General features: G+C 45.4%; 1 protein-coding gene across 1 annotated transcript in view; it reads left to right on the top strand.

Annotated features, from left to right (window-relative positions):
• The first annotated feature begins 258 nt into the window (after positions 1-258).
• Positions 259-26,896, top strand: part of xkr4 (XK related 4) — a 43,215-nt gene continuing 16,577 nt past the window's right edge. The window contains exon 1 of the mRNA XM_030775457.1: positions 259-941. Coding sequence (XP_030631317.1) covers positions 259-941 — 683 coding nt within the window. The remainder of the gene's footprint in view (positions 942-26,896) is intronic.

Raw genomic sequence — 26,896 nt, 5'->3', positions numbered from 1 at the left:
CACCATGATGAGCGCGTGAGGAAGAGTTGCAAAGCAATGATGTCATAGTTTTAAGTATCAGCCATGGGAGAGCATATGGTTCGTACCCGCTACCGAAAGGAAGTGTTGCTTTGTTATGAACAGGCGGCGCTGTAGCTGGCGGAAGAGGAGGTCGCCCAGCCCAGTGTCTCTTCGCCTGGAACACAGAAGCCGAGGAGAGGACGAGAAAAGCGGAAGAAAAAAAGACGGTGCTGGCGACTGGAAGACAAAGCTGCTATAATGGCCGCTAAATCGGATGGGGTGCTGAAAATGAAAAAGAGCGATGTAGCATTTACGCCTTTGCAGAATTCGGATCACTCGGGATCAGTACAAGGGCTGGCTCCAGGATCACAGCCGGATTCTGGAACCATAGAGGCGGACTTCGTCAATGGGGAGTCGCGTTGCTGTGGCTCTAATTCGACATGTCTACGTTTAGGCAGGGAACAGCAAAAATATACGGTGTGGGACTGTCTATGGATTCTCGCTGCAGTGGCCGTGTATTTTGCCGATGTAGGCACCGATGTTTGGCTTTCTGTCGACTATTACCTCCGTGGCGATTACTGGTGGTTCGGGCTAACATTATTTTTCGTGGTGCTCGGCTCGTTCTCCGTTCAGGTCTTCAGTTTTAGATGGTTCGTCCACGATTTCAGCACCGAGGAGAGTTCTACCGGCGGCGGTGCGGCAGGCTGCTCTCACATGGATGGGAAGCTGTTGAGCTGCTCCGCTTCACACGGAGACGTAGGAGCCCACCCTTCCACACCTCAAAGGCAGGCATCTACAGCCAGCAAAAGCAACACCACTACTAATAGCAGCAACAGCAGTACCGCAGCCCGGACTAATAAGAAACGTTCGGCTTCCTGCTCCTTCTGTATTTGGTTATTGCAATCCATCATTCATATCTTGCAGCTGGGGCAAATCTGGAGGTAAGCAATGCTTACGGTAACGTGCTTTTAAACGGACCTCATATGTGTGTTCTGGACGCACGTAAGCACTTGGAACGTTTTATACCTCAGCCTGATGTCACGCCATTAATAATTTGGTACCGTTGGCCATTTGAACTTGTTGGCCCTCTTTTATTTGTGGGCACGGCTGATATGATGTGAATAGCCTCGTGATGAAATGTTAAAAGAAATGTTTGAGATACCCTCTCAAACAAGGAAATCCCAATGAAATAATATATCAATTAAGTCATTTAAATGTTTTCTATGCTAAAATCATCGCGTGGTGACGCGTCATTGCGAGTTTGTTGATATCTGTAAAACTGCTGACGTTTATCAACACTTAGGGCTACGTCGTCTTTATCTTACACGTTTCATTGCAAAAGTTTGGACTCTTGGGGACTGGGATGGGACGTGAACCAAATTATGCTAAACTGCTGTTTGTCAACCTTTCTAGAAACTCCGTCCCACAGTTTAAAGAGCTAGACTAGGCTACTATGTGTGTGCACACGTGACACAGTATCGGGTGTACCGGGCAGTGTTCACGTGCGTGTGGCCAATCGGTGGCGTTAATCAGCGAAAATACTTTATTTAGACAAACAATTCCTTTACTTTAAAAATAACCTGTTTGGACATTTGAACAATTCCTGTTGTGTGTAGAGACCATCTTCACTCTTAAGTATACTTTGGATGCATTTTTTCTGTGTTGTAGTTAGTTATTTTATTATTTTCTGATAAATAGTTAATGTTGTTGAGTGACTGCACCCTACTCTGAGTGACATGCAGTAAAGACTTTGATGGAGCCCTGGGTTTTGATGCAGACTGTAGTTTGACATTGATTCGCTTTATTCAAAACCATTATGAATGTAATTGAGAATTACCATCATGCAGACTTGAACAGGAATAGCTATTAGTGGGTGATTGATTGACTTATATGAAATGGAGCTGAAAATGTCTCCCTGGTGGCGTGTTAGGGTGTATGAAGTTATTGGCTCACCTAGAGAGCTGTATTCTGCTCGCAGGTCAATGTATTCATGTTCTAAAAGTTATATCCAACAATTTAACTCTCTAATATAAAGCAGCATGAAACCAGACTATGTAGTATTACACAGTGATCTGGTCCAGGCCTGTAGAAAGCATCATTCACAATCAATTAGCATATTAACAATATGATAATATAGAAACATATTTATATATCTATTTAAATATATATACTTATGGATATGTAAATATACTCATACATGTGACTATCTAAGTCCTGGCAAAACACTGGGATGCTGTCCAAAATTCAATCATAGAAATAGTCTGTGCCTTTGTCTGGTGTAAGAAAAGGAGTGGACTTTCTTTCCCCTTAGAAACATTGTTTAGGAGCGTTCTGTGTGTGTGTGTGTGTGTGTGTGTGTGTGTGTGTGTGTGTGTGTGTGTTGGGGGGGTGGGGGGGTGGAGGGTTACAGCTGGCAGATTTTGCTATAGTAAACACTGAGAACCACCCAGTATGCTTAGCAGCGTTGTTTTATAAAGCTGACATGTTTCTCAGTTGTTTAATACTGACACATTAATAGCATGCTTTTATCCTGTTAACTCTAAATAGTTTACAGTGAATACGCAAAACAGAGATTTTCTGTTCGTTGTTTGTGTTGCTAATTGGATTACTGCCAGTGGTGGAAAACGTGAATGGGAAAAATGAGATGATTAATGGCATACTGATAAAAATAGGTCACAACCACTACCGATATAGTTCAATCCATCAGGACACCAGACGGGGAATGAAATCGGTTCTTTTAACATTTGTCTGCATCTGCGCTAATGCACTCTCTCACCCACCTCCTTCTCCAAATCTCTGATAAATCACATGCACGTTCTGAGAAACACTTGATTTTTTTTTTTTTTTTTTCACTTTTTCTTTTTTTTTCTTTTTTTCCTTTTTTTTTTGGGGTGGTTTCACAGCGCCTCTGTCACATGGTAACGGCGCGCTGTGATCCGAATGAAGCTGACACGTCTGTGCGTCCTCGGAGGAGAACTGGACGATTGTAGAGACATGCACTTCACATGACGCTGAGCAAAAAAAGAAAAAAAAGGGCTCGTCAGTCTGGGGAAATCTCACTGAGGGAAAAAAAAAAAAAAAAACAGTGTAAAAATAGCTCTCAGTGCTAATGAAGTTCATCAGATTCTACAGCGGGAATGTTTAGTAATGTAATGAGGAACTGGAATACTGGTTTAGACAACCCCAGTTAAGCTTCTATCCTTCATTTATTTTATTTTATTTATCGTTTTTTTCGTAGGGCCTACTGCGTGGTTACGGTAGCTCGTGAGAAACGCTCTCTGTCCGTAGGTCCATGAACATGCTTGGTGAACTTTTACCTTTAAGAACGCGGCGCATACTTCAACCTAGAGTGCTCTATATAGAGCCAAGGCACATTCAGCTCTCCAGCACTGATGCAGGCTTCTGTAGGTTGGCAGTTGCTTTTGAGAGATATGAAACTTAGCCTCACATTGACCGAGTGAAACTCAGAACCCTGTGTCCAAAGTCATTCTTTGGACTCACTGAAGTCACAGTCACGTTGACTTAGTAGGATGACTGCAGTGTAGGCGATCGTACCTAGTTTTAAATATAATGTTGTTGTCTACATGCATGTGCTGATTCTGTAATTGGAAAAGGATATTAAGTGAACTCCTGATTTCCCTGTAACATATTTGCTTTAACTGTTAAGTAGTTTCTAAAAGGATTTTATTTCACCTATTATATGGTATGTTCAGCTTCATTCTGATTGCCAAAATGAATAACAAGACCTCATAAAACGTCAGTGCTGTTTAATTTAAAACCTGGTAAAGCTTATGAGTGACTTTTGTGGAGATGTGACAGGAGTTTAACTCTCTTGCTGTCCAGTTCCACGTCTCGCAAAAACACCACGTGTCGAATTTAACAACAAAACGTAATTAGACTATGACACGTTTTCATTCGGTCCTGAGTTTATTTTTGGCTGTGTTTTATTTCGTCAGCTCTGCTTGCTCTGAGCTGTGCCGTCTGGCTTACAGCGTTTCTCTGCGTGAGGTCTTGGCTTATGACTCTTGGTGGTGTGGACGTACATGTATGCACTGTAAATGAGAGTGCAGAAAACCCCCCCTGAGCGTGCGCGACCTCGCACTGTACACCAGGTGCTTCATACGCGGCTGCATATGGATCTAAATGAGATATGAAGTATTTATAGCATGTCGGTAACAGCCAATGGTAAATCCGCTGCTCTCCACGAACGCTGCTGCTGCGTTAGTGGCTCTCTCTCTCTCCCTCTCTCTCTCTTTCTCTCTCGCTCTCTTTCCCTCTCTCTCTCTCTCTGTTTTTGTTTTAGACCAGATTCAGTGACATTTCACACACTGCAACACGTACACACACACACACTAACACACATACTCTCTGAGCTTTACCACAATTAAGAGTCCACATACCCTCCTCCTCATTGATATTGATGGGATGTACCAGCAGCGGTAGTGCGTGAATATATTGTCATTTAATCGATTACGATCAAGCCAAATGGAGGATGAAACCAACTGGAGGATGCATAATAGCACCGAAGGGGGAAAAAAACGCGCACTTCTCACCAATGAGAAGAGTAAACTCTTCTTATTTCTGTAACATTGATCCAATGAACTGTGCCTGAATTAGCATATGAAGTCATATATGCATATTTACGCTAATGAGAGCACTTTTATGCATGGTAATGCAAACAGAATGAAACCGCTGGGTCAGGATGCTAGTGTTTCACTCCCCGTCACCGAAAGCTGCCACGTGCGTTTTCTAGCGCAGATTAATGATAATGGGGTTTCAGCTTACATAATTGAACAAAGAGACAGTAGACAGCGGCTGACGTGTTGCTCAGATTTCAGAGTGCAGAATAACGTATGCATTAGAAAGTGGCCATCTTTGAGCATATAGAACACTCTTAAATTCAAATGAGTGTGTCTGATCCCAGATCACTCCCTTTTCCAAACTGCTGCAAGATTTACGTTAATAATTTCAATATGATTACACTGAAAGTCTGCCCTGCGAGTGCTGACCATTAACTGCCGTCGAAACATCAAGCTATAGCAGATTCATAGAAATTTAACGGGTAAAACAAACAATCAGGCCCATTTGCCAGGTCACTGCAGTGTGATGTTAAACCTACAGATTGTTACATTGTTCTCTGTGATGAAATTTACCAACAAGCCTCAAGCCTACATGCATGTTACAGGTGCGTTTTCCATGCCATTGCTGACAAGCATGATCCCACTGCTAACACCAGTACAGCAGTTAGAGAGCACAGAGAACCTGAGCTTTGAGTGTGGTTATCCTGTTCAAAAGTCAGTGCTGACCCTTTATCCAGCCTCCAGTCATATATACATGTCCTCACTCACTCACTCACTCATTATCTAAGCCGCTTATCCTAATTAAGGTTGCGGGGACGCTGGAGTCTATCCCAGCACTCATTGGGTAAAAGGCGGGGAAACACCCTGGACAGGTCGCCAGTCCATCGCAGGGTCAGACACACACAGGCAAACACATTCACACCTAATTCACACTCCAGTTCACCTGACTTGCATGCCTTTGGACTCCCGGAGGAAACCCACGCAGACACGGGGAGAGCATGCAAACTCCACACAGAAAGGACCCTGGCTGCCCGGCCAGGAGTCGAACCCGGGACCCTCTTACTGTGAGGCAAGAGGGTCCCACATTCTCCCCTGTGCTATACATGTCGCCCTATACATTTCGCCCTACAGATGTCCTAAGTTTGTGTTTTCACCTGTTGGCAGGTAGGTTCCCACCCTGTGCCATCAGTACTGCAGTCAGAGAGCATGGTTTAGCCAGGAGTTTTGAACCTGGGTTTCTCTCAGGGAAACCAGTGCTCTCACTGTAAAGTGTCAGAAGTCTTAGCTAGGTCTCTAACATTGTGATGTCAAACCAGGACATTCAGTGAACACGGCTGATGGCTGATACCTTTCTTTTGTGCATTTCCCATAGGCCTGCCTTTGATTTTTTTTTTTTTTATGGTACTTTGATTTTAATCGTGAGATTTTGAACTGCAGTAATGGTATGGGAAAAATACATTTTTGATTGTTGAATACTATTTGATGTGGAATCTCGCGTTGCCTTTGCAGCGCTAAGAGGCAAGAATTTTCTCGGTAAGTCTGCCTGACGTCTCAGTCTGTTTCGTCAGAGCTAACGAGAACGGCCCACAAAGCCCCCTCGTTTCAAGCTAATACCAAATTAAAAATCCACATGCGACTGTTTATTCTGTGTGAAGAATCCTTAAATATGTCAGCGGGAGCCAGAAGGCTGTACCTGCAGACACAGCGTGTGTCTGAGTCAGTGTTTCCCTCACTGCGCTCACCTGGAGTCTACTCACACTCTGTGCCCAGGGGAGGAACCACGCTCCAGATGTGCTGCAGTAAAACCTCTGTCTCTCTCCTTCTCCCTCTCTTTCTCTCTCTCTCTCCTCTCTCTCCTTCTCTCTCTCTCTTTCTCCCTCTGTCTCTCTCCTCTCTCTCTCTCTTTCTCTCTCTCTCTCTCTCCTCTCTCTCCTTCTCTCTCTCCTTCTCTCTCTCTCTTTCTCCCTCTGTCTCTCTCCTCTCTCTCTCTCTTTCTCTCTCTCTTTCTCTCTCTCTCTCTCTCTCCTTCTCTCTCTCTCTCTCTCTCTCTCTCTCCTTCTCCCTCTCTTTCTCTCTCCTCTCTCTCCTTCTCTCTCTCTCTCTCTCCCTCTCTCTCTCTTTCTCTCTCTCCCTCTCTTTCTCTCTCCCTCTCTCTCTCATCTCATCTCCTGATCCACATCTCCAAGAGATCTCACGCTCTTTTCTCTCTCTCTCTCTCTCTCTCCTTCTCCCTCTCTTTCTCTCTCTCTCTTTCTCTCTCCCTCTCACTCTCTCTCATCTCATCTACTGATCCACATCTCCAAGAGATCTTCCTCTCTCTCTCTCTCTCTCTTTCTCTCCCTCTCTTTCTGTCTCTCTCTCTCTCCCTCTCCCTCTCCCTCTCTCTCTCTCTCTCTCATCTCATCTCCTGATCCAATTCTCCAAGAGATGTTCCACTCCCCCCCCCTTTCTCTCTCTCTCTTTCTCTCTCTCTCTCCCTCTCTCTCTCTCTCTCGTTCTCTCTCTTTCTCTCTCTCTCTCTCTCCCTCACTCCTCTCTCTCTCTCTCTCATCTCCCGATCCACATCTCCAAGACATCTTCCACTCTCTCTCTCTCCCTCCCTTCCTCTCTCTCTCTCTCTCTCCCTCTCTCTTTCTCTCGCTCTCTCTCTCTCTCTCTCTCTCCCTTCCTCTGCTCTCCTTTTAATTAATGGTAGAAAACACAATTATGGATGGCAACCATGGCTCATTTAACAAACAAACGAGTTGAAAGGGAGGCAGTTTGTGGTGCTATGATGCGGCGTGCCATGTGGAATATACATTTAGCAAACTCACTTGGAGAGATGCCCCAAAGGACCGTTGGTAGAACTGTGTTTTTCGTTATTAAGGCTCTTTGATTTACCTACTCCCTCTTATCTCTTTGATGGACCCTCTTTTTTTTTTTTTGGAGAGTTTTGAGATGATCCCAGATTGGTTGGCTGAAAGCCTGTAGAATTAGTTTTGCCTTCTGTCTCACTGCCGCTGGTAAAAGAAGATTCCACAGATTCAAATACCAAACCCAACTCTTCAGAAAACGTACGATGCTTCGCAAGCTTCTTTCTACGTTTGCACTTCTGTGTGATAATACACATCCACGTTATCTGCTCATGTCCCTCGTCACTGTTTGGCTTATAAACATTTCCACAACTCGCATTCGTATTCTGGTCTGATACCGAGCTTAACAGTGGCACTTATGCAACAGAGAGCGTCTGAATGGCTATATGCTCAGTTTGTATTCTCCTTGTCTTGAAAGTCGCTTTGAATGAAAGCGTCTGCTAAATGAATAAATGTAAATGTAAGAACCAGTTTTCATATCTTTCTGTGCGTGTTTCTGGAGCCCATCCTTGATAGAGCGGCTGTCCTGTCTCACAGATTTACTTAGTGTGATTTAATGTCAGTGATACAACTGGGTTTGGCCGTTCCCCCCCTGTGTGGGTCGAACAATTTAACCGGCAGACGGCCCACTGACCTCACCGCCTCACGCAAGGTAAACGTCCTTTACGTTGATCTTCATTATGCCTAAAACAATATCTCTCTCTACCTGCTCATTTGTTTGAATGTGCCTCTTTATTAGGCTTTAATGATTATTGTCAGATGAGTAATATTTCATTTCAGGCGTGCTGATTTCCCTTGGCATTTGTTATGTATTGCTTGCGGATGTGAGGGGGTGTTAAACAACAACTGTTAAATTGGCCCAAAAGTCTTACGATGAGAAATTAACAACACGTTGGATTCGCGGGAAAGAAAAAAAAAAAGAGGGAGAGGTTAAACTTTAGCCGTGAGGTTAGCCAGTACATTCAGACAATGAGAGACTTGAAGTAGAGGGCGCTTGTCTGTTTTCTTTCTCACACACATACACTTCTCTCTCTCTCTCTCTCTCTCTCTCTCTCTCGCTCTCTCGCTCTCACTGTCTGTATGAATGTAACTTTAGTGTGGCCTTGCAGAAAGGCACTTTAAAACTGAGCTGAGGGGATACAGCAGGGTCTGGTCGCCTCTGCTGAACTACTTTATTATGGAGCCGGCCGTTTTTCTTTTTTTCGGAGGGAGGTGGGGGGAGGTGCGGCCTAAGCAGCCTGATACTAAGCCCAACTCTGTCCCCCCCCAAATAAAGAGTTGGTGAGGTGCAGGAATGAAGGCAAGCAGCAGCTGGAGTCAATAAGAGAAGCCTTTAGCAGGTGGTATTCCCTGGAGGGGTGTGGGGGGGGCGGGGTTAACTGAGCAATGTGAACTATTTCTCCTAAGCGTCTCCTGACAATGACGTTCCTCAAATGAGCTTTGCTCAGTGATCTTTCGTTTTAACATTAACGGCTTTTGTGGGGGGCGGGGGGGGGGGGGACGGGACTGTGAATAAGCTTCTTCCCTGTGATCCAGCTCATCTGTCAATTCGGATAAGGAAAAAAAAAAAAAAAGAATTGTTGAACTTTTTTTTGTCCCCGGCATCTTTGACATTGGCTGTTTTAGTAACGGTTCTACCAGCACCGGTGTGTGTTTGCATCAAAGCCCGCCAGTACTCACCTGCCTCGTTTTGGTCTGCCTGCCCCTTACAGCCCCAAGAGCATCTCCTGAAACCACACAGAGAGAGAGAGAGAGAGAGAGAGAGAGAGAGAGAGGGAGAGAGAGAGAGCAAGTCATGCACAAAGTGGGCAAAAGGCATTTGCTAGCTCCTTGTTTCACAGACTGGTAGGTTAAAATAGCCACAGAGACAGAGAGAGAGGGGGAGAGGTTCCATGAGGGATACCCACCTTGGATGAATATTTAACATTGCGTGCTGCGTATGTACTGCCAGAGACCTGGCCGCCACCTCCTGCATTATTAACAAAACTGCCGCTATTCTCTCTCTCTCTCTCTCTCTCTCTCTCTGTGTATCAGCTGTGACAAACACTAAAACAGCAAACTACTCTACCTCACAAAAACACATAAAACAGACATTTAGTTTCAATTTTACCTTTCCGTGATGGTGAAATAACTCTCTTCCACACTCGTAAGCACCAAATGTTCTAAACGTGTAACAGACAGCGCGCTGAACTATATGCTCCTTGAAAAGTACCTCACATTAAAAGCCATTTTGTGTCCCAAATGTAAAGGGGTAGTTTGTTGAGTTCATAGCAGATGCTCCTTTAGATCTGTGTGGTTTTGCTGGTGTGACTTCAGGAGCAACCTCCGAATAATCCTGAAGGCCTTGGCTAGGAGCGGAGCCAGACAAGGTTCCTGCCTGAAAGTTCTGGGAAGTTCCGCTTGGCTCTCAGTTGATTGAGCATTTCGGATTTTTTCGTTACCCAGAATTCAACCTCTAGGATGGGTCCGTCACTCCCCATTTAGTCTGCAGTTTGAAATGAAGCAGAAAATGCTGGGATCTTTACTCCATAAAGCACTTTCACAGAGAACGGAGGTGAGAGAGAGAGAGAGAGGGGACACAGTGTGTCTCTGAGTGTGAGTGCGTGTGTGTACGTGCATGTGTGTGTGTGAGAGAGAGAGTATGTGTGTGTGTCTGTGTATCTCTGAGTGAGTGTGTGTGCGTGTGTGTGTGTTTGCGTGTGTGTGTGTGACAGAGTATGTGTGTGTGTCTGTGTATCTCTGACTGAGTGTGTGTGTGTGCGTGTGTGTGAGAGAGAGAATGTGTGTGTGTTTGTCTATCTCTGACTGAGTGTGCGTGTGTGCACGTGAGCATGTGTGTGTGTGCCTGCGTACATGTGTGTGTGTGTGTTTGAGTGTGTGTGTGAGAGAGTATGTGTGTGTGTTTGTGTATCTCTGAGTGAGTGTGTGTGTGTGCACGTGCGTGTTTGTGTATCTCTTAGTGAGTGTGTGTGTGTGTGTATCTCTGAGTGCGTGCGTGTGTGTGTGTGTGTGTGTGTAGGTGTGCGCGTGCGTTCAGGGTCAGCCTCACAGCTGTAGCGTTCTGGATATCCAGAGAGATCCCTTCAGGTTGTTTGTGCTCAGCTGCTTCACAAGCCTCCATTTAAGTCCAGTGCCCTTCCTCAGTACTTCTTCACCGAAATCGTCTCCAGTGGTCGCCGTGCCAACCTACCATCACTGCCAAAGCCGAAGGGACGGGCGCCGTTTCTCTCCCGGACCCGTGCCAGTGACTACAACTGACACAAAGGGGCAGAGGCTGGCAGCAGCTGGCCACTGCCACGGGCACAAACGACGCTGGCACGGGCCTCTGCCAGGTCATGGATCCTCTCCTTCTCAATCTGTCCACTTTACTGGCCGATGATTTATCTCCGCCTATCACTCTCTCAGGGAATTACTGGACTGACTGGTCATGGAGTCAAACCAACTCCTTGTGGAGGTAACTGCAGAGGATGGATGCACTATTTCTGTTGATATTTCACTACCATATTCTTGCCAGAAAATGAATGCCGTTTTATACACTTATAAGAGACTTGTATTTCAATAACATGTTGCTTTGTTCATAATATACTTTTTTCTTTGGAAAGAGTCAGAGTTAGCTAAATGTATTTTGACATGTGGCTGGAAATGATGGATGTAGAACAACTGGTCTGAAAACATTGCTATGCCGTCAGTGAAAGAGGGACGTGTCTGGGTTTTAAAAGGCTTTTTGCTCCGTTTTGTATTTGTTTTTATTTATTTTATTTTTTTTGGACGTCTCTGTTTTACCTTATGATCTTCTACATGGACTCCTGGCAATTAAGCTGTTTCCATAGTGATGGAGATTGACTTTGATGACATAACGGTGTGAATCAATCGCTGGGTTTTTTTTTGTTTTTTTTTTTACTCTTTTGAGAAGAAATATAAACATGTCTGTCTTCTCCTATAAATCTTCTCTGGCAGACTGATGTAAAGGCAGGCTGTGAACTGTCTTCATGTTGGGTTACAGCATCGTCGTCAACACCTGCACTCCTGGGAAAAGCCATTCGAAAATTAACGTTTCGGCGAATTTTCCTTCTTCTTTTTTTTTTCGCTGGAACTGGACTGAATGCAACATGCTGGTCACAGTGGATGTGCATGTGTGTGTTTGTGTGCATGTGTGTGTGAGAGAAAGAGAGAGAGAGAGAGAAAGAGAGAGAGTGATGTCTTTACATAGAGGTGCGGGTAACAGGTTTTTCTCAATACTTAAAATCTACTAAAATCTATATTACTCTAAAATCCCACTCCATATCTGTGTATGTGTGTGATGAAGAATAACGAGAGGGCTTGCTCTGTGGTATTCTGTATGGTCCCTGCTTTGTGTCTGTGTGTGTGTGTGTGTGTGTGCGTGTGTGTGTGTGTTGTCAGCAAGGATGAAGAAAAACTCTTCAAAGCCAGGACACAATCCAGGAGATACAGCTGCCTGAGGCACCATCACCATGACATCACAATGACACCGTGGTGACACCATGGTGACACCAGCCTGTTGCCGTAGGAACAGTGGCCTCCCTGACCTTCAGTCAGCCAAAGTCATGGTGGACAAGGAGGCTGGAGGGACAGAGAGAGGGAAGAAGCAACAACACTGACCAGAATTTAAAGCACTCCCCTCGAAACTAATGACAGGCTAGGTTCAGTAAAGAATATTTTCGTAGCCTGAGCCAGGAATATCCTCCTATTACACAGCTGAATCGCTTGCAACTGCACGTTTGAAAAGGAGGGGTTTTGAGACACTTTTTGGACCCATTCAGATGCACTTAAATAGAGGCAATTGCACTTAAATAGAGGTAGCTTGCTTTGGACTGGCTTAAAAAAGCAGAAGCAGGATGATTATTCAAGTCAAATTTATATGAAATTAATTTCTTATCCGACAAGTTCAGTGCTCTCTGTAGAAACTCGGGTTTTTTATCGGCACCTAAGTAGGCCCTGTGGGGCGACAAAAGTGACTTCGGTTGGATTTAATGTGTCTTGGAGGACTTCGCAAAGTGATTCTGAAACGAAATACGCTAGCGAGTGACTCATTTTAAATATACAACACCGACAACATTGTACCCGGTAACTAATAAGTCCTCCGCAGTTGCTTTGTTCGCTGAGATAGCTATTAGAAAGTCTCTCGCACCTTTTTCATGTCTGCGTTTCCTTTTCACGGCTCAAAGTGGCAATATGAAGAAGTCCAGTCAAAAGAAAACTGTAAACATTATCTGTGACTGGAAACGTTTGTGGATGCTTTCATTGTGTGTTATGAAAGTAAAATTTTCTGTTTACCGTTCGTAAGCGGCACAACTACCCGTTACTGATACAACGCTATTAACCGCCGTCACGACTAAAGGCTTTTGTCGTAAGTTGCCGCGTTTCTGTTTGGAGGCTTATGGTAGGTCTCAACGTCATTAACGACGATGCAGAAAGCCAGAGACAAACTTTTTAGGGAGTTGAATATTTCTCGAATCAGGGATTAGGAGACGTCTGTTAGGAATGACAAATCCCGGCTTTCTTTTGTTCGCGCGTAGGAACCTGTTACCATTGAGTTTGACGAAGTGTAAAAACACAGAACTGCCGCTATTTGGGAGGCATATCAAACGTGTTTTGTGAACCGGACCATCTCAAGGTGCTTGAACGACACTGCAAAGTATGTCATACTGCACTTCTTTCAGCAGAATATGTCATGTTTCTTCTCTGATGTATCCACTGATCTATAGACTAGAAAATTATTCATGGCCTATATATATAGGCTCAGTGTGTGTGTGTGTGTGTGTGTGTGTGTGTGTATCTGTTTCCACCTCAGAAGAAAAGGCTGCGGTTTGATTCGTGCTCTCTGGTGCGCGTCAGCGATAGACAGTTTTTTTTCTTCTTTTTTTTTAATCTGTGAGGGAGGAAAAACCTCAGTAGGCAAGAGCTTGTCTGAATGAATTTGCTCCGGAATTTGTTATTTTTATATATGCCAGACAGACATCAGAGGATGAGAAACGAATTTTAAAATCACGAGATGGAACTTTCTGTGATGTGTTGCTTTGTGAAATGGAAACAGAGAGGAGAAAATGAGAGATAGAGAAGGAGAAATGAGAGGAGGAGTGCTGTAGTGTGTATGTGTGTGTGTGTGTGTGTGTGTGGTAGTCTTCCTTCACTGTGATATATGGGCAAAGACAGGTTGCTTTTAATGGAGAGAGGCAGGCATCATTATATATCACCCTGTCTGGCCCTTACACGTGTAAACTCCGTACACTCAATCTCACCTTGCAGCGGTACAACACTGATCCCAGATCAGCTTTCAGATCTAATCCTCAAAGGGCCAGAGTTCGATTTATGTTCACTCTCCTCACCCTCTAATTAGGAGCACGTTCCTGTGTTGGGAAAATAGGTTCGTACATTTTTCAGCAAAACAGTGACGTTTATGGGTTATCGAAGCAAAACGGTACAAGAATTCTAGGGTCAGAGTCCAGATTCCCTGAGATCAAGGGAAGACTATCCATTTCCTGTAGAGGTGCTTTCTGAACAGGCTGCTACTGCAACATTAACTCAAGCGACCCTGATATTTTTAGCTTATTATGTGAAACAAGATTTTTCACTCGGCCAGACAGCTCCAGCCGAAACGCAGAAATGTACAGGGAGCAGCTGTTTGACAGTCTTCGCTTTTGAGCTGGTTAACTTTACCTGGCTGTGTGAGAAATCCTGCCTGGTGGAAAACCCGCCTTATGAGTGTGCGAACAGATGAACGTGTCTTAGGTGAGGGCCTGAATCAGACCTGACGCAAGCCTGGTCCTTTAGGAGGCAGTCCATGATCGGCAGAGATATTATTTTGTACAAATCAACCCAAACCCCCCCCCCCCCCCCCCCAAAGAAGAAGACTTTTGCCTGAATCACTAAAAGGAACAACTTATCAAAAGCAAAGGAAAATATTTGAGACATATTTTTGGCTAGTCCTGGCTTTAGACAAGAAGTTTTGGTGAAGTTCAGTGAAATCAGGCTAACAGGTTTTTTTTTATTATTTTTTTATTTTACTTTGTGAAACACCACCCTGTAATGTGATAATATGACTCTTTTGTGTTTTAAATGTGTGTTCATCCGCATGCAGTTTCACTATAATCAAATCATATCACTTTGACCATCACGTATTGTGAGGTATCAACAAAAGGTGCACATCTGCATGGCTGTGGAAGAAATTAGAAGCCAGCTGAGGTTGTCTGTAAACCTGTCGCCGTGCCAACCTGCCTTGGGCCACTACTCACACATGACCACACATTTTACTGAGTGTTTACTCATTGAAGGATAAACTCAGGTGTCTTTGTGTTTTTTTGTTTTGTTATGTTTTTGTTTTTGTTTTTAACCAGAAATATGTGTATCCGTAAGAGCCATATGTCCGTTACGAGGCCATCTTTGAGACCTTCCCTTGGAGGTTTAATTCTGAAATAGTCCATTGACAACGGAACTTAATTTCATGCCTCATTTGGTTTATATGTAATGAAACCAAAGGGCGCTATTGATAATGGGGAGGAGGTGGTGTGTGTGTGTGTGTGTGTGTGTGTGTGGGGGGGGGGGGGGGGGTGTAACCTAAGTTACCCTCTGTAACTGTCAAATCTGTGAGAGGCAGACTGTCATCCCAGGCTGGGTCTGACGTGGAGTTAGTGCAAACCTACTTTCTTTACTGCCACAGGATAGCGTGACCTCAGTTCTCTCTCTCTCTCTCTCTCTCTCTCTCTCTCTCTCTCCCTCTCTCTCTCTCTCTCTCTCTCTCTCTCTCTCTCTCTCTCTCCCTCTCTCTCTCTCTCTCGCTCCCTCTCTCTCTCTCTCTCTCTCTCTCTCTCTCTCTCTCTCTCTCTCCCCTCTCTCTCTCTCTCTCTCTCTCTCTCTCTCTCTCCCTCTCTCTCTCTCTCTCTCTCTCTCTCTCTCTCTCTCTCTCTCTCTCTCTCTCTCTCTGGTCTGTGCTTCAAATCATCACATACTGCCAATTCAAAGGAATGCGAGATACACAGCCCAGCTTGACACACTCTCTCAACGTTTTCATTTGGGAAATAAGGAGAGAAGTTTCCTTTGAAGATGTAATTTCACAAATGAAATATATATTTCTCAAGACGTCATCGCCGTCGCTCCGCCCCTCTCCCCTGTCAATTTGTGTCGTCGTTAAGCCAGGATGTGTCTGCTGATGAGACAGCTGAATGCTCTTTTAACTGTGGACTGATTGACATTACAAGTGGTTTGGGTACACCACACAGGACATCATCGTCATCATCATCATCATCATCATTCTCATCTTCATCATCCTCATAATCACCATCATCATCGTCATCACTATCTGAGTTTGATACTAATAGACATCTGGTCTAATGTGCTCCAAGAAACAGGGGAAAACAGAATATTCGACCAGCAAAGGAGATTGAGTAGGTTTGGTTTGGGATTGGATGAAATTTCCTTTTCTTACAGCACAAACTCCACACAGAACTGCTGTTCTTTCTTTGTTTCTCTCTTTCTCTCTTTCTTTCTTTCTTTCTTTCTTTCTTTCTTTCTTTCTCTCTTTCTTTCTTTCTTTCTTTCTTTCTTTCTCTCTCTTTCTTTCTTTCTTTCTCTCTCTTTCTCTCTTTCTTTCTTTCTTTCTTTCTTTCTTTCTTTCTCTCTCTTTCTTTTTTTCTTTCTTTCTCAATGGCAAATCGCTCAGTCATTTGAGTGGGGGATGTAATTTAGCGCAGAGTGTTTCTCCACGGCAGTTCAACACAAGACCAATCACAAGAGCTTATCCAAACTTGTCAGTAGTTTGGGGAAAGCCAAGATAAGAAGGCTCAGATTTGAACAGAATCCGTTTTGACTTCTAATATCTGGAGTGAATACAGTGGAAGGAATATATGAGAATCTGGATGTTTGGTCCATGAAACAGAAGGTTTTTTTTCTGGAGAAAAAAGATGCCCAAGGTCAGGTCTGTTGGAGGGAAAACTGGGCAGAAGGTAAAAGGAGAGGAGCAGGGTTAGGGTTTGGTTTTAAGGAGAAGAGCTGTGGTTTGTCTGTTGTCTTTCTCCAGTCAACAGAGAAAGGCGTTTAACTATGCTTGGGTTCAATATCACTCCATCCGTGTATAATGTTACAGTGAAAGGAAATTTTACTAAGCCGACCTGCAGTCTCCTCACACACACACACACACACACACACACCCTCTTTCTTTCTGTCTTTCTCTTTTTTCTCATTTACAAACAGCCTCACACGACCATGTAGTGTACCATCGTGAGAAGACCTTGTTTTGCCTGGCATTGTCTTTATAATGCAGTATTGAAGGAGAAGCTCTCTCAGCCTTTTCATTTAGCCATGCCGTTTGTCAAGGCTTAAAAATGACTGGTCATATGACGGACAGCGGCTAGCTAGGGACAGTTTTTCTTTGACCTCGACTGTTTTTTTCCCGTGTTTTTAATATGAAGACAGCCGTAAAGTGCTAATGCCTGATTGGTTATTCAAAGAGACGCAGTGTTCATTTTTTCTGAACAGAGAAACAAAGCTTGGAGCTCCGTACCGAATTTCTTAGGAGGTGAAGGTTTCACTCTCCAATGGATTTCATTTTCAAAGGAAAGAGAGAGGGGAGAAAACTTTTGACATTTGACAAATTCACAGTGATGGGCTGCATACATTGTTAAATATAAACTCATTACATTTTAAAGTATGGGTTCAGACCCTGTGACCCTGTGGTTCTGGGGGGTGGTTTTCCTTAAAGAAGAGGCTCTCAGTTAGCCATAAAACATTATCAAAAAGCTATGCATTATGAGAACAGTTAAACAGCATTCCCCTTGGGGCAATCTTAATGTTCGGCTTACTATATCCAACAGGAGAACAGCTAAGAACATTCCTGTTTGAGAGTCTGAATGTTTGGCTCCAGTTATCCAATAGGAGAACAGCTAAGGTGCTTCCCATTGGACAGTCTTAATGTTTTAGCTCAAGATGTCCAATAGGAGAACAGCTAAGCATCATTTCTGTTGTGGAGTCACGATGTTTCACTCAGGTTGCTTGGCTCTGTGAGAAGTTCTGTTTTTATATGAAGTACACCAGTCCCTCAGGACTAGTTGGGTTTAGCTCGGTGCCTCGAAGAGGAAGCAGAGACAATGGGGGGGGGGGGGGGGGGGGGGGCAGGATGACGTAATCACTGACTAAATGGGAATTTGAGCTCACATGGAGGGAGGTGAGAGGTTTGCTCACTCTGTGCAGTGCTTATGCAGTGCATGCGTGCATCCCTGCTGGGACACCTCGAAAAAAAAAACATTTTAATTGAAGAGCCAATTCAGAGGGTGGATCATGTGACACGCACAACAAAATGTCACACTCACAAATCTGCTCACGGTTAAGCCTTCCTGTTTTTTTTTTTCTTTTTTAATTAATTATGAGAGTTGAAGTGAAACCTTTATATACTTTTCTCTTTACACAGGAACCAATCAAGCTAACGTGGCACGGAACGAGAGAGAGATGGAGAAAAGAGAGAGAGAAAAGAGAGAGAGAGAGAGAGAGAGAGAAAAGAGAGAGAAGAGAGAGAGAGAGAGATGGAGAAAAGAGAGAGAGAGAGAGAGAAAAGAGAGAGAGAGAGAGAGAGAGAAAAGAGAGAGAGAGAGAGAGAGAAAAGAGAGAGAAGAGAGAGAGAGATGGAGAAAAGAGAGAGAGAGAGATGGAGAAAAGAGAGAGAGAGAGAATGTTGTGTCATGACCTTTTGGAGCGTGGGCATTTTAGCAGGTAAAGGGGTAGTTAAAGGAATGATTTCGTCATATCACAGTGGACGATATAATATCAGCTTTTGCTCTAAATCGGAGCTGAAGTCTGCGTCTCTCTCTCTCTCTCTGCGTCTCTCTCTCTCTCTCTCTCTGCGTCTCTCTCTCTCTCTTTCTCTCTCTGCGTCTCTCTCTCTCTCTCTCTCTGCGTCTCTCTCTCTCTCTCTCTCTTCGTCTCTCTCTCTCTCTCTCTCGGTGGCAGCCCCTGTGTGGTTTGTCCTGAGGGGACAGGCTCCCCACGCGTCTAATGAGCACTACATTAGCCAGGGTGCGCGACTACCCAGCAGCCACTACGGCCGCCTCTGTGTGTGTGTGTGTGAGTGTGTGTGTGTGTGTGTGTGAGTGAGTGAGTGAGTGAGTGAGTGAGTGTGTGGGCTTCATTTAGTCAGCATATCTGTAGGGCAGATCAGGCTGTCAGGCTCCAATCCCTCTCTCTCTCTCTCTCTCCCTCTCTCTCTCCCCCTCTCTCTCTCACTCTCTCTCTGTCTGTTCTCTGTCTTGTCCCTGTGTATGTGTGCGCACGCCTGCATATGTGCACGAGTTTGTGTGTGTGTGTGCGTGTGTGTGTCCGTCCATGTGGCCAAACTGAATGTCAGTGTCTTGAGTAGCTCCATGGAAACCAAGGATGGCACAGCAATGATCCACTAAAGACATAACAGTGGCATCTGATTGGCTCGCTGAAGTGACAGTGCCATCTCTGTCTGGGTGGGCTTGTGTGTAGCTAACACAGCAGACAGTGTTTAAGACCATTCGATCTGGACCATCACCCACTCACACACACACACACACACACACACACACACACACATCAGACATCCATAGACTGAATGTTATTTCATTATCTGTCTTTCCTTTCTTCCAGTTTTGGTGTGATTTAAGCTTCTGTTAAGCTGCATGACTAACCGCTATCATTCTTAATCTCTTAATCATTAAGCCATTATTCAGAGCTCTATTAAAAAATGAGCTCTCCAAAGTCAAATTGTATTTGATCAGACGAATTAATGATTGAGGAGGGGTAGGGGGGTATGAAAAAAAAAAAACAAATCCAGTTTTGTCATCAACTCAAGACACCCCCCCCCCCCCAACCACCACCACCACACGTTACCCGAAGACCGATCCCGAAGACTGATCCCGCTCTTTCGTCAGGTCGCCCGGGTTCTCTCGTCCAACGCTGCGTTTGTCAGTCACGGGGGAATTTTTCTCCCCGCTGAGTTATTTACGATGTCTTTCCGAGCTCTTCACCTCTCGGGGGGCCGTAACTGATGTTCCCGCGGCGACTGGGAAAACGCGAGAAAGATGGTCGTGTCGGGAATTTAGTACACAATAACATCCAACGGTGCGGCTTGATTTACGACGCAGTTTCCCGTTGACCTTCCTGCCTGGCATGGTGCGACACAGGGCCTGGCGTAATTGTTGAATAACAAGGTTCAATTGATTTGGAATGAGTGGGTACCTCTTGGCAGCAGGACAGAAGGAGTATATCACGTCGAGGCTTTGGCAGCTGGTTTAGCGGCCCTCTGAGTGCCGACCCCCCCCCCCCCCCCCCCCCCCCCCCCTTTCCCTACTCCCCATTCTGTATGCAGCTTTGAAGGGCCACCCGGAAGCCAAAGGATTTCTCAATCGGATGGATGAATCTAAAGTCAAAACTATCCGATAAAACTGTTCCTAACGCGTCCTTCTGTTTCACTTACACTTTTGGCTCGAGTGACCTGTCTTTCTCAGTTAGCCAGATAACTTCAGTCAGAAAAAGCTGAGATGGACGAATACGAATGATTCTGTGCCGTTCTCTGGTCAGATGGGTTTTGACTTTTGGGTTTAGACCTGTGCTATATGCCTGGGTACCCTCCTCAGGGACAGAAGGTTGTTTTTTTTTTGTGACCCAGTCGTCCAGGAACCAAACCGCCCATTCAAGACACGTCGATTAGTTGACGAGTTTGATCAGGTGGATTAGTGTTGGATTTGAGAGTAGAATTTCTTAGGCCTTGAAGTTGAGAGGAAGAAAAAAAAAAAAACAACAACATATACGTCATGTTCCATGGAAGAGCTTCAGCTGCAGGTTTTGTCCAGTATCCTACTGTCAGGATCTGTGATGTGACATGATTCTCACACACACACACACACACACACTCACAGTCATGCCTCTGCTGTATAAAATGTCTGTGTTGTTTAATATGATGGTTGTACTCATACTGAGGATTATTAGTTACACGTTTACTGTTCTGCTCTGCGGCGATGCACTCTTGGCGTTTGAATCCAATGATCAAACCAATATTTACCTCTGTCAACAGCTCCGTATTAGATGTTAGCGAGCTGAAAAGTACACGCACCTGTGTTACAGGGACCATCACTGCTTGATTATAACACAACAGTGAGAAGCAATTTAAAATTTACAATTTAGCATTTAGCAGACGCTTTTAGCCAAAGCGACTTACAATCAGTGCATCAGTCGGATTCCTAATACCTCATAAGCAGACATCGCTAAAAAGACTGAGCGTCAATTTACTCCTTCGTTTTGCGCCCCTGGAATTCTTAGACAAACACAGATACAAGACAAGGTTGTTTTTTTTTTTTGTTTTTTTTTAAGGAAGGGGGGTTAGGCTTAGGGGGATAGGTGGGTTCTGAAGAGGTGGGTTTTCGGTTTCTTGCGGAAGATGGTGAGGGATTCCGCAGTCCTAACTGTATGAGGGAGGTCGTTCCACCACCGAGGGGCAATGGCGGAGAAGAGGCGTGATCGGGAGAAGCGGCTGCTGGGTTCCCGAAGTGAGGGGACCGTCAGCTGACCAGAGGTCGTAGAGCGGAGGGTTCTAGTACTGGTATATGGAGTTATTAGGGACTGAAGGTATGATGGGGCGGAGCCTCTTGTTGCCTGGTAGGCCAGCACCAGTGTATTGAATTGGATGCGGGCTGCTACCGGAAGCCAGTGAAGCGCAGTAAGCAGTGGAGTGACATGCAGGGGGCATTTCTGCAAGCTAATGTCGAAAAGCTGTACCATAATGAAAGGTGAGCAAGGGAGCAATGGGAGCTCTATTTAGAGGTCTGTAGACATGGATATGTCAATGAAATTCAAAGGTGGTCCCAACAGGTCTGTTTCAGCCAGAGAAGGATGGGCTCCTCCTCCCGCAGTCTTGAGTCTTGATCCCCCTCAAGGCCTCTTCCTCTTCTGCCTTTTTCCCTGCTCAACGGGGGCCTGGGGCTTTTTTTTCATGGAAAGCTGCTTTTTTTTTTTTGACATTGTCTGTTGTAAAAAAAAAAAGTTCATTTCAGCTGAGTTTAATTCTATTACACTTCCTCTCAATTCAGTTCAAATGAGTTGAGTTCTATTATAATTCTGTACAGTTCAGTTCAGTGGATGAGACTGGTTGACTGAAAAATGACACAAGACCACAGTGTTTCTGAACGCTTAGACACACTGTAATCTAGTTATGTCTGGTTTCCCAACCCGATGCTTTGAGACTTAAGCAGAACATTTACATGTCAACCCATCCCTCTTTAGTTACATCAATCTTTAAGACGGAGGAGTGAGCAGATTCTGTTCTGTTCCTCCTTATGGATTTATTAATATATATATATATTTTTTTGATGTAGATGTCATGTTTCAGACGGGAGTCACATTGTATCAAGGTATGTGTCTTCACGACGTCAGATTGCACTTAGAACTAACCAGTATCGATCCACAGTAAGGACTCTAACACCCTTTTAGCCTCAAGCCCATTTCGCTCTCCAAGATGGTCCTTTTACTTTCCCGCCTGAGATCTCCGTCGAGTTTCACCGCGGATGAGCGAGTCCGTGTCCGGGACTTCCACTATATAATCCACTCCAGGAAAAAAAACCCAAAAAAACGAGTTCCTTTTTGCCGGAGGAACGCAGATTCCGGTGCCTAGCAACCGTGCACAGGAAAAGCCGACATGCTTCGTTGGCATATTCCACTGTCTCTTTCTCTCACTTTCACTCTCTCTCTCTCTCCTCTCCTCTCCTCTCCTCTCCTCTCTCTCCCTCTCTCTCTCCTCTCTCTCTCTCCCTCTCTCTCTCTCCTCTCCTCTCTCTCCCTCCCTCTCTCTTTCCCTCTTTCTCTCTGTGGGCCCTGTCGGCTGTCTCTGTTCTGTCGGTCACACAGCCCTGAACACTCTCACTCTCTCTCTCTCTCTCTTTCTCTCTCTCTCTCTCTCTCTCTCTCTCTCTCTCCCCCTCACTATCTGCGTGTGTGTATGTGTGCGCGTGCGTGTGTGTAAAAGCGAAACCTTGTTCAACTGACCAGTCTCTAGCCACCATTAGCTGGTCAAGTGCTCTCAAAAGCAAAGCCCCTAAAAATGTACAGCACTCGATACTTCTTCATGTGAATGTCCCTTGTATGTTACCCTTTAATCACCTGGGAGAGAAAATAAACAATATTCGTTTTTTTCGTTCGAGATTTTCTCCTTCTCATTTTCCGTGACTACGCTGTGAATAGGGGATTTCTGTTCGTAATTAAGACCGTTCCTCCTTTTCAAGTTTTTGCCTTTTTCAACCTATTAATGTTCTTCTTTTCCAAAGAGCGCTTACTGTAATTGTGGCAGAGATGTACGGAATGAAGAAAAGAGAGAAAGAATTAATATCCATCACTGTTAATGACGAATAAGCTCTTTTTAAGATATGTTAAATCGACAGATTTGTATTGCTTACTTTGTACCATCATTTTTTGGCAGTTAAGAATTCTGAGAAAAAATAGAGCTTAAGAACCATTGAGTCCGTATCACTCCTGATTGGTCAAAGTGTTTGTTCTTTGTCCAATCGTTCAAAGACTTAGAAGGCTCATTTGAATATGTTTATATTGTTCACCAGCAATATGACATGTGATTTGACTGTGACAAATACTGACCAATCGCTGACCAAGCAGATGACTTTTAAGGAACTTAAATGACAAATTGTTCCAGGGGACATATAGCTAGAGGGATTTAGACTCTAAGACTTTCTGTCCAAGTCCAGTGTGTGTGTGTGTGTGTGTGTGTGTGTGTATTTAGAGGGTTCCTCTTAAAGTCATCCTTTTAATTCCTCCTAAATTCCCCTCTAAACATTTTCATTTTTCCTTAAAAACATCTTCTCATAAATGTGGGGATGCATCTTGTCTTTCCTCCATATGTTCTAGCAGCAGTCTGAGGTCTCTGAGGATGAGAGAAAGAAAGAGAGTGAGAGAGAGTGAGAGAGAGAGAGAGAGAGAGAGAGCGGAGAGAAGGAGAGAGAGAGAGAGCAGAGAGAAGGAGAGAAGGAGAGAGAGAGAGAGCAGAGAGAAGGAGAGAGAGAGAGAGATTGGGGGGGGGTGGGACATGGCTGAACACAGTCTTGCACAGGCAGCCATCTCCTGGTCCGGGGCCGACGCCCAGGGCCCGTCCTCCTGGGCGTGGCTTCTGTGACGGCCAAACCCAGCCGACTGGCGCGACCCGACGTTTTCCGGCTTATCGTTCATTTACCTCCGTGCCGTTTTAGCAGCTGGCGTCTCTGCTGTCTCTGACGGCTGTAGTTTGATTCTTATGATGTGATTACGTCTCAGGATGACTGACTTCAGCAGGTCAATCCCTCGGCCCCTCCCCCTCCCTCCTCCTCCGCCCCAATGTGCAATAAAGTATCTGTTCCTTCTTTTGTTTTTTTTTTCTTTCTTTTCTTTTCTTTTCTTTTCTTTTCTTTTCTTTTCTTTTCTTTACTCTGCTTCTGTTAGTGTGGATTTTTAATCTTTAAATGACTTTGAGCCATTAGTCCGCTAACCAAAGTAAATGGAGCTCGGGTTTGCACGTCAATTGATATCTTTTTTTTTTTTAATTATTTTTAATGTCTAACTCGCGTATATAAAGACGTTTTTTGACAGTTTGTCGGGCAGCGAGCTAACCTGCGGACGCTGTCACTGCTGGAGAAACGGTGCTTTATGCGAGACATTTGACCCACAGCTTTATATTAATCTGGAGTCAAAAGCTGAGTGATGAGGTGAGGAAAAAACCAAAGAAAAGTGGATTTTTTTGCTGGTACGTGATGTTGATGTGAGCTGTTGCCGTGGAAATGGCTGTGAAAGTGTGATGCAATAACGGCTCAAACGCGTTTGGCATGTCTCACAGTGCCTCTTTTTTCATCTCCCTTTTCTTTGGTCTTGTTTTTAGAGGCTAACTGGCAGGTGAGGGAGAGAGTGAACTCTCTGAGGTCACACTATAGAGATGTGTGTGTGTGTGTGTGTGCGTGTGCGTGTGCGTGTGCGTGTGCGTCTGTGTCTGTGTGTGTGCGTGTGCGTGTGCGTGTGCGTGTGCGTGTGCGTGTGCGTGTGTGTGTGTGTGTGCGTGTGTGTGCGCGTGCGTGTGTGTGTGTGTGTGTGTGTGTGTGCGCGCGTGCGTGTGTGTGTTTGTGTGTGTGTGTCTGTGTGTGAGTGTGTGCGCGTGTGTATTCGTGTTTGTGCCTGTGTCCGGCATGCACATCTGTGTGTGTATTTGTATGTCTAAACATTTATCTAAGCCCATGTGTGCAAAGCCCATCTTTAACCCTCTAGTGGGTCTATGGAGAGAGAAAGAAAGAGAGACAGAGACGGAGAGAAAGAGAGAGAGAGTGAGGTAGAAACAGAGAGAGAGTGGGGGGAGGGAGAAATGGAAAGAGAGAGAGAGAGACGGAGAGGGAGATGAAGGGAGCGCTGTTGGCCAGCAGTGCTGTAAGCTGGGGAGGCGTCTGAATGAGACAGTGATGAAGAGGAGGGTGAGTGGAGTGAGGATGAGACTGTCCTCATGTACAGAAAGAGAGAGAGAGAGAGGTAGAGACAGAGAGAGAGAGGGGCCCTGTCAGAACGAGACCGGCGCAAACCAACAAAGACCTTCAGACTGAAAATCTTCGCACGCGTATCAAAGGCAACACCTCTCTCTCTAGGTTTGCATGCATGCATGCATGTTGTTTGGATAGCGTAATTCCCTTAGGACAGCGACACGCAGGTGTATACCGCAGATACCGTGTTCCTCTGGCTGACACTTCCCTCCGGCTCCACGCGTGTCACGTGTGCCGCGTGATGAAGCTATAGTTCCCTCAGCAAATCAGAATGACACGCTTCATGTGAGACGACCAATCAGAGAGAAGCAGGCTGCTGGCTCTCCCCGCTGCTGGTCCATTCCCCATGTTTGGGCTGGATGTGTGTGGACGTGTGTATTCTGTGCATTTTCCAGATACACAAGTGTTGAATTCATATGCCATCCCACTGCCCAACACACACACACACACACACACACACATCACCCCCCTCAACCCCATTCCAACCCCCATCTCTAAGAGTCTTGTGGACTGAGCTCCAAAAATAATCCCATCAGAGCAAGAGGATACACATCAACATCTGTTTAATCTCATTTGAAATGGGGATTATTGGGGTACCATGTTTAAGCTCACGGCTCCGTGCTCCGTACAGCAACTTTAGAGAGCAGCCACACCAGGCCAGCCAGAGCCCCCTGGACACGTGTGGGTCAGGGAGGATGGAAGGGAGGAGGAGGAGGAGACGCAGGGAGACGGGAATAGAGTGGAGTCCTGGAGTCTTATCTAAAATCAACAGGAGCGCTATAGAAGTGCTGTCCCTTTAAAGACAGCAAGCTCTCTCAGCAGTCTCTACTTCCCTCAATCTCGCTCCCTCTCTCTCTCTCGCTCTCTCTCTCTCTCTCTCACACACACACACACATACACACACACACACACACACACACTCCTTCTCGCTCTCTTTATCGCTCTCACTCTCACACACACACACACACACACTCCTTTTCGCTCTCTTTATCTCTCTCCCTCTCTCTCTCTCTCTCTCTGTCTCATACACACACACACACTCCTTCTTGCTCTCTTTATCTCTCTCACTCTCTCTCCCTCTCTCTCTCTCACACACACACACACACAGTCCTTCTCGCTCTCTTTATCTCTCTCCCTCTCTCTCACACACACACACACACACACACTCCTTTTCGCTCTCTTTATCTCTCTCCCTCTCTCTCTCTCTCTCTCTCTCTCTCTCTGTCTCATACACACACACACACACACACACACACACACTCCTTCTCGCTCTCTTCATCTCTCTCCCTCTCTATTTCTCCCTCTCCTTCTCTCTCTCTCTTTCTCTTTCTCTCGCACACACACACACACACACTCCTTCTCACTCTCTTTATCTCTCTCACTCTCTCTATCTCTGCTTCTCGCTCTCTTTTTCTCTCTCTGTCTTGCTCTCTCTGTTCCCCTCCATCTCTCTCTCTCTCTCTTTCTCTCTCTCCGTCCCTGTTTCTCTCTCACTCTCTCCCTCTCTGTCTCTGCCTCTGCCTCTCTCCACCTCTGTTTCTCTCTCTCTCTCTCTCTCTCTCTCTGTACCTAGCCTTTTGTGAGTGTAGTGGAAATGTCGGGGGGGGGGGGGGGGGCAGTGGCCACTCCTCTGGTCCTCTAATCAGATGGAGATCCATGCAGCTCTGGGCCAGACGCCCATTCGGTGATAAGGTCACCAGGAAGAGCCCATTGTGACACTGCTGCTCCTTACCAGAGACGTACCCCTCTCCCTCCCTCCGCACCGCAATCTCTCAATCAGCCGCCGAAAAGGCCACCGCTGCGCTCCGCTCATTCTTTATGCACGTCGGCACGCCGACGGCACAGCCGGCGAAAAAGACGCGGTCCCGACGGCCGAGCGAATCCGCATACAGCTGTTGCTCCTCCGGGGATTCGAGACATTCTTCAGGGGGAAAAAACGTGAAGA

Source organism: Chanos chanos, chromosome 5 (assembly GCF_902362185.1).
Source record: "Chanos chanos chromosome 5, fChaCha1.1, whole genome shotgun sequence".
Classification (NCBI taxonomy): Eukaryota; Metazoa; Chordata; class Actinopteri; order Gonorynchiformes; family Chanidae; genus Chanos; species Chanos chanos.
This window is presented reverse-complemented; position numbering and strand designations above follow the sequence as displayed.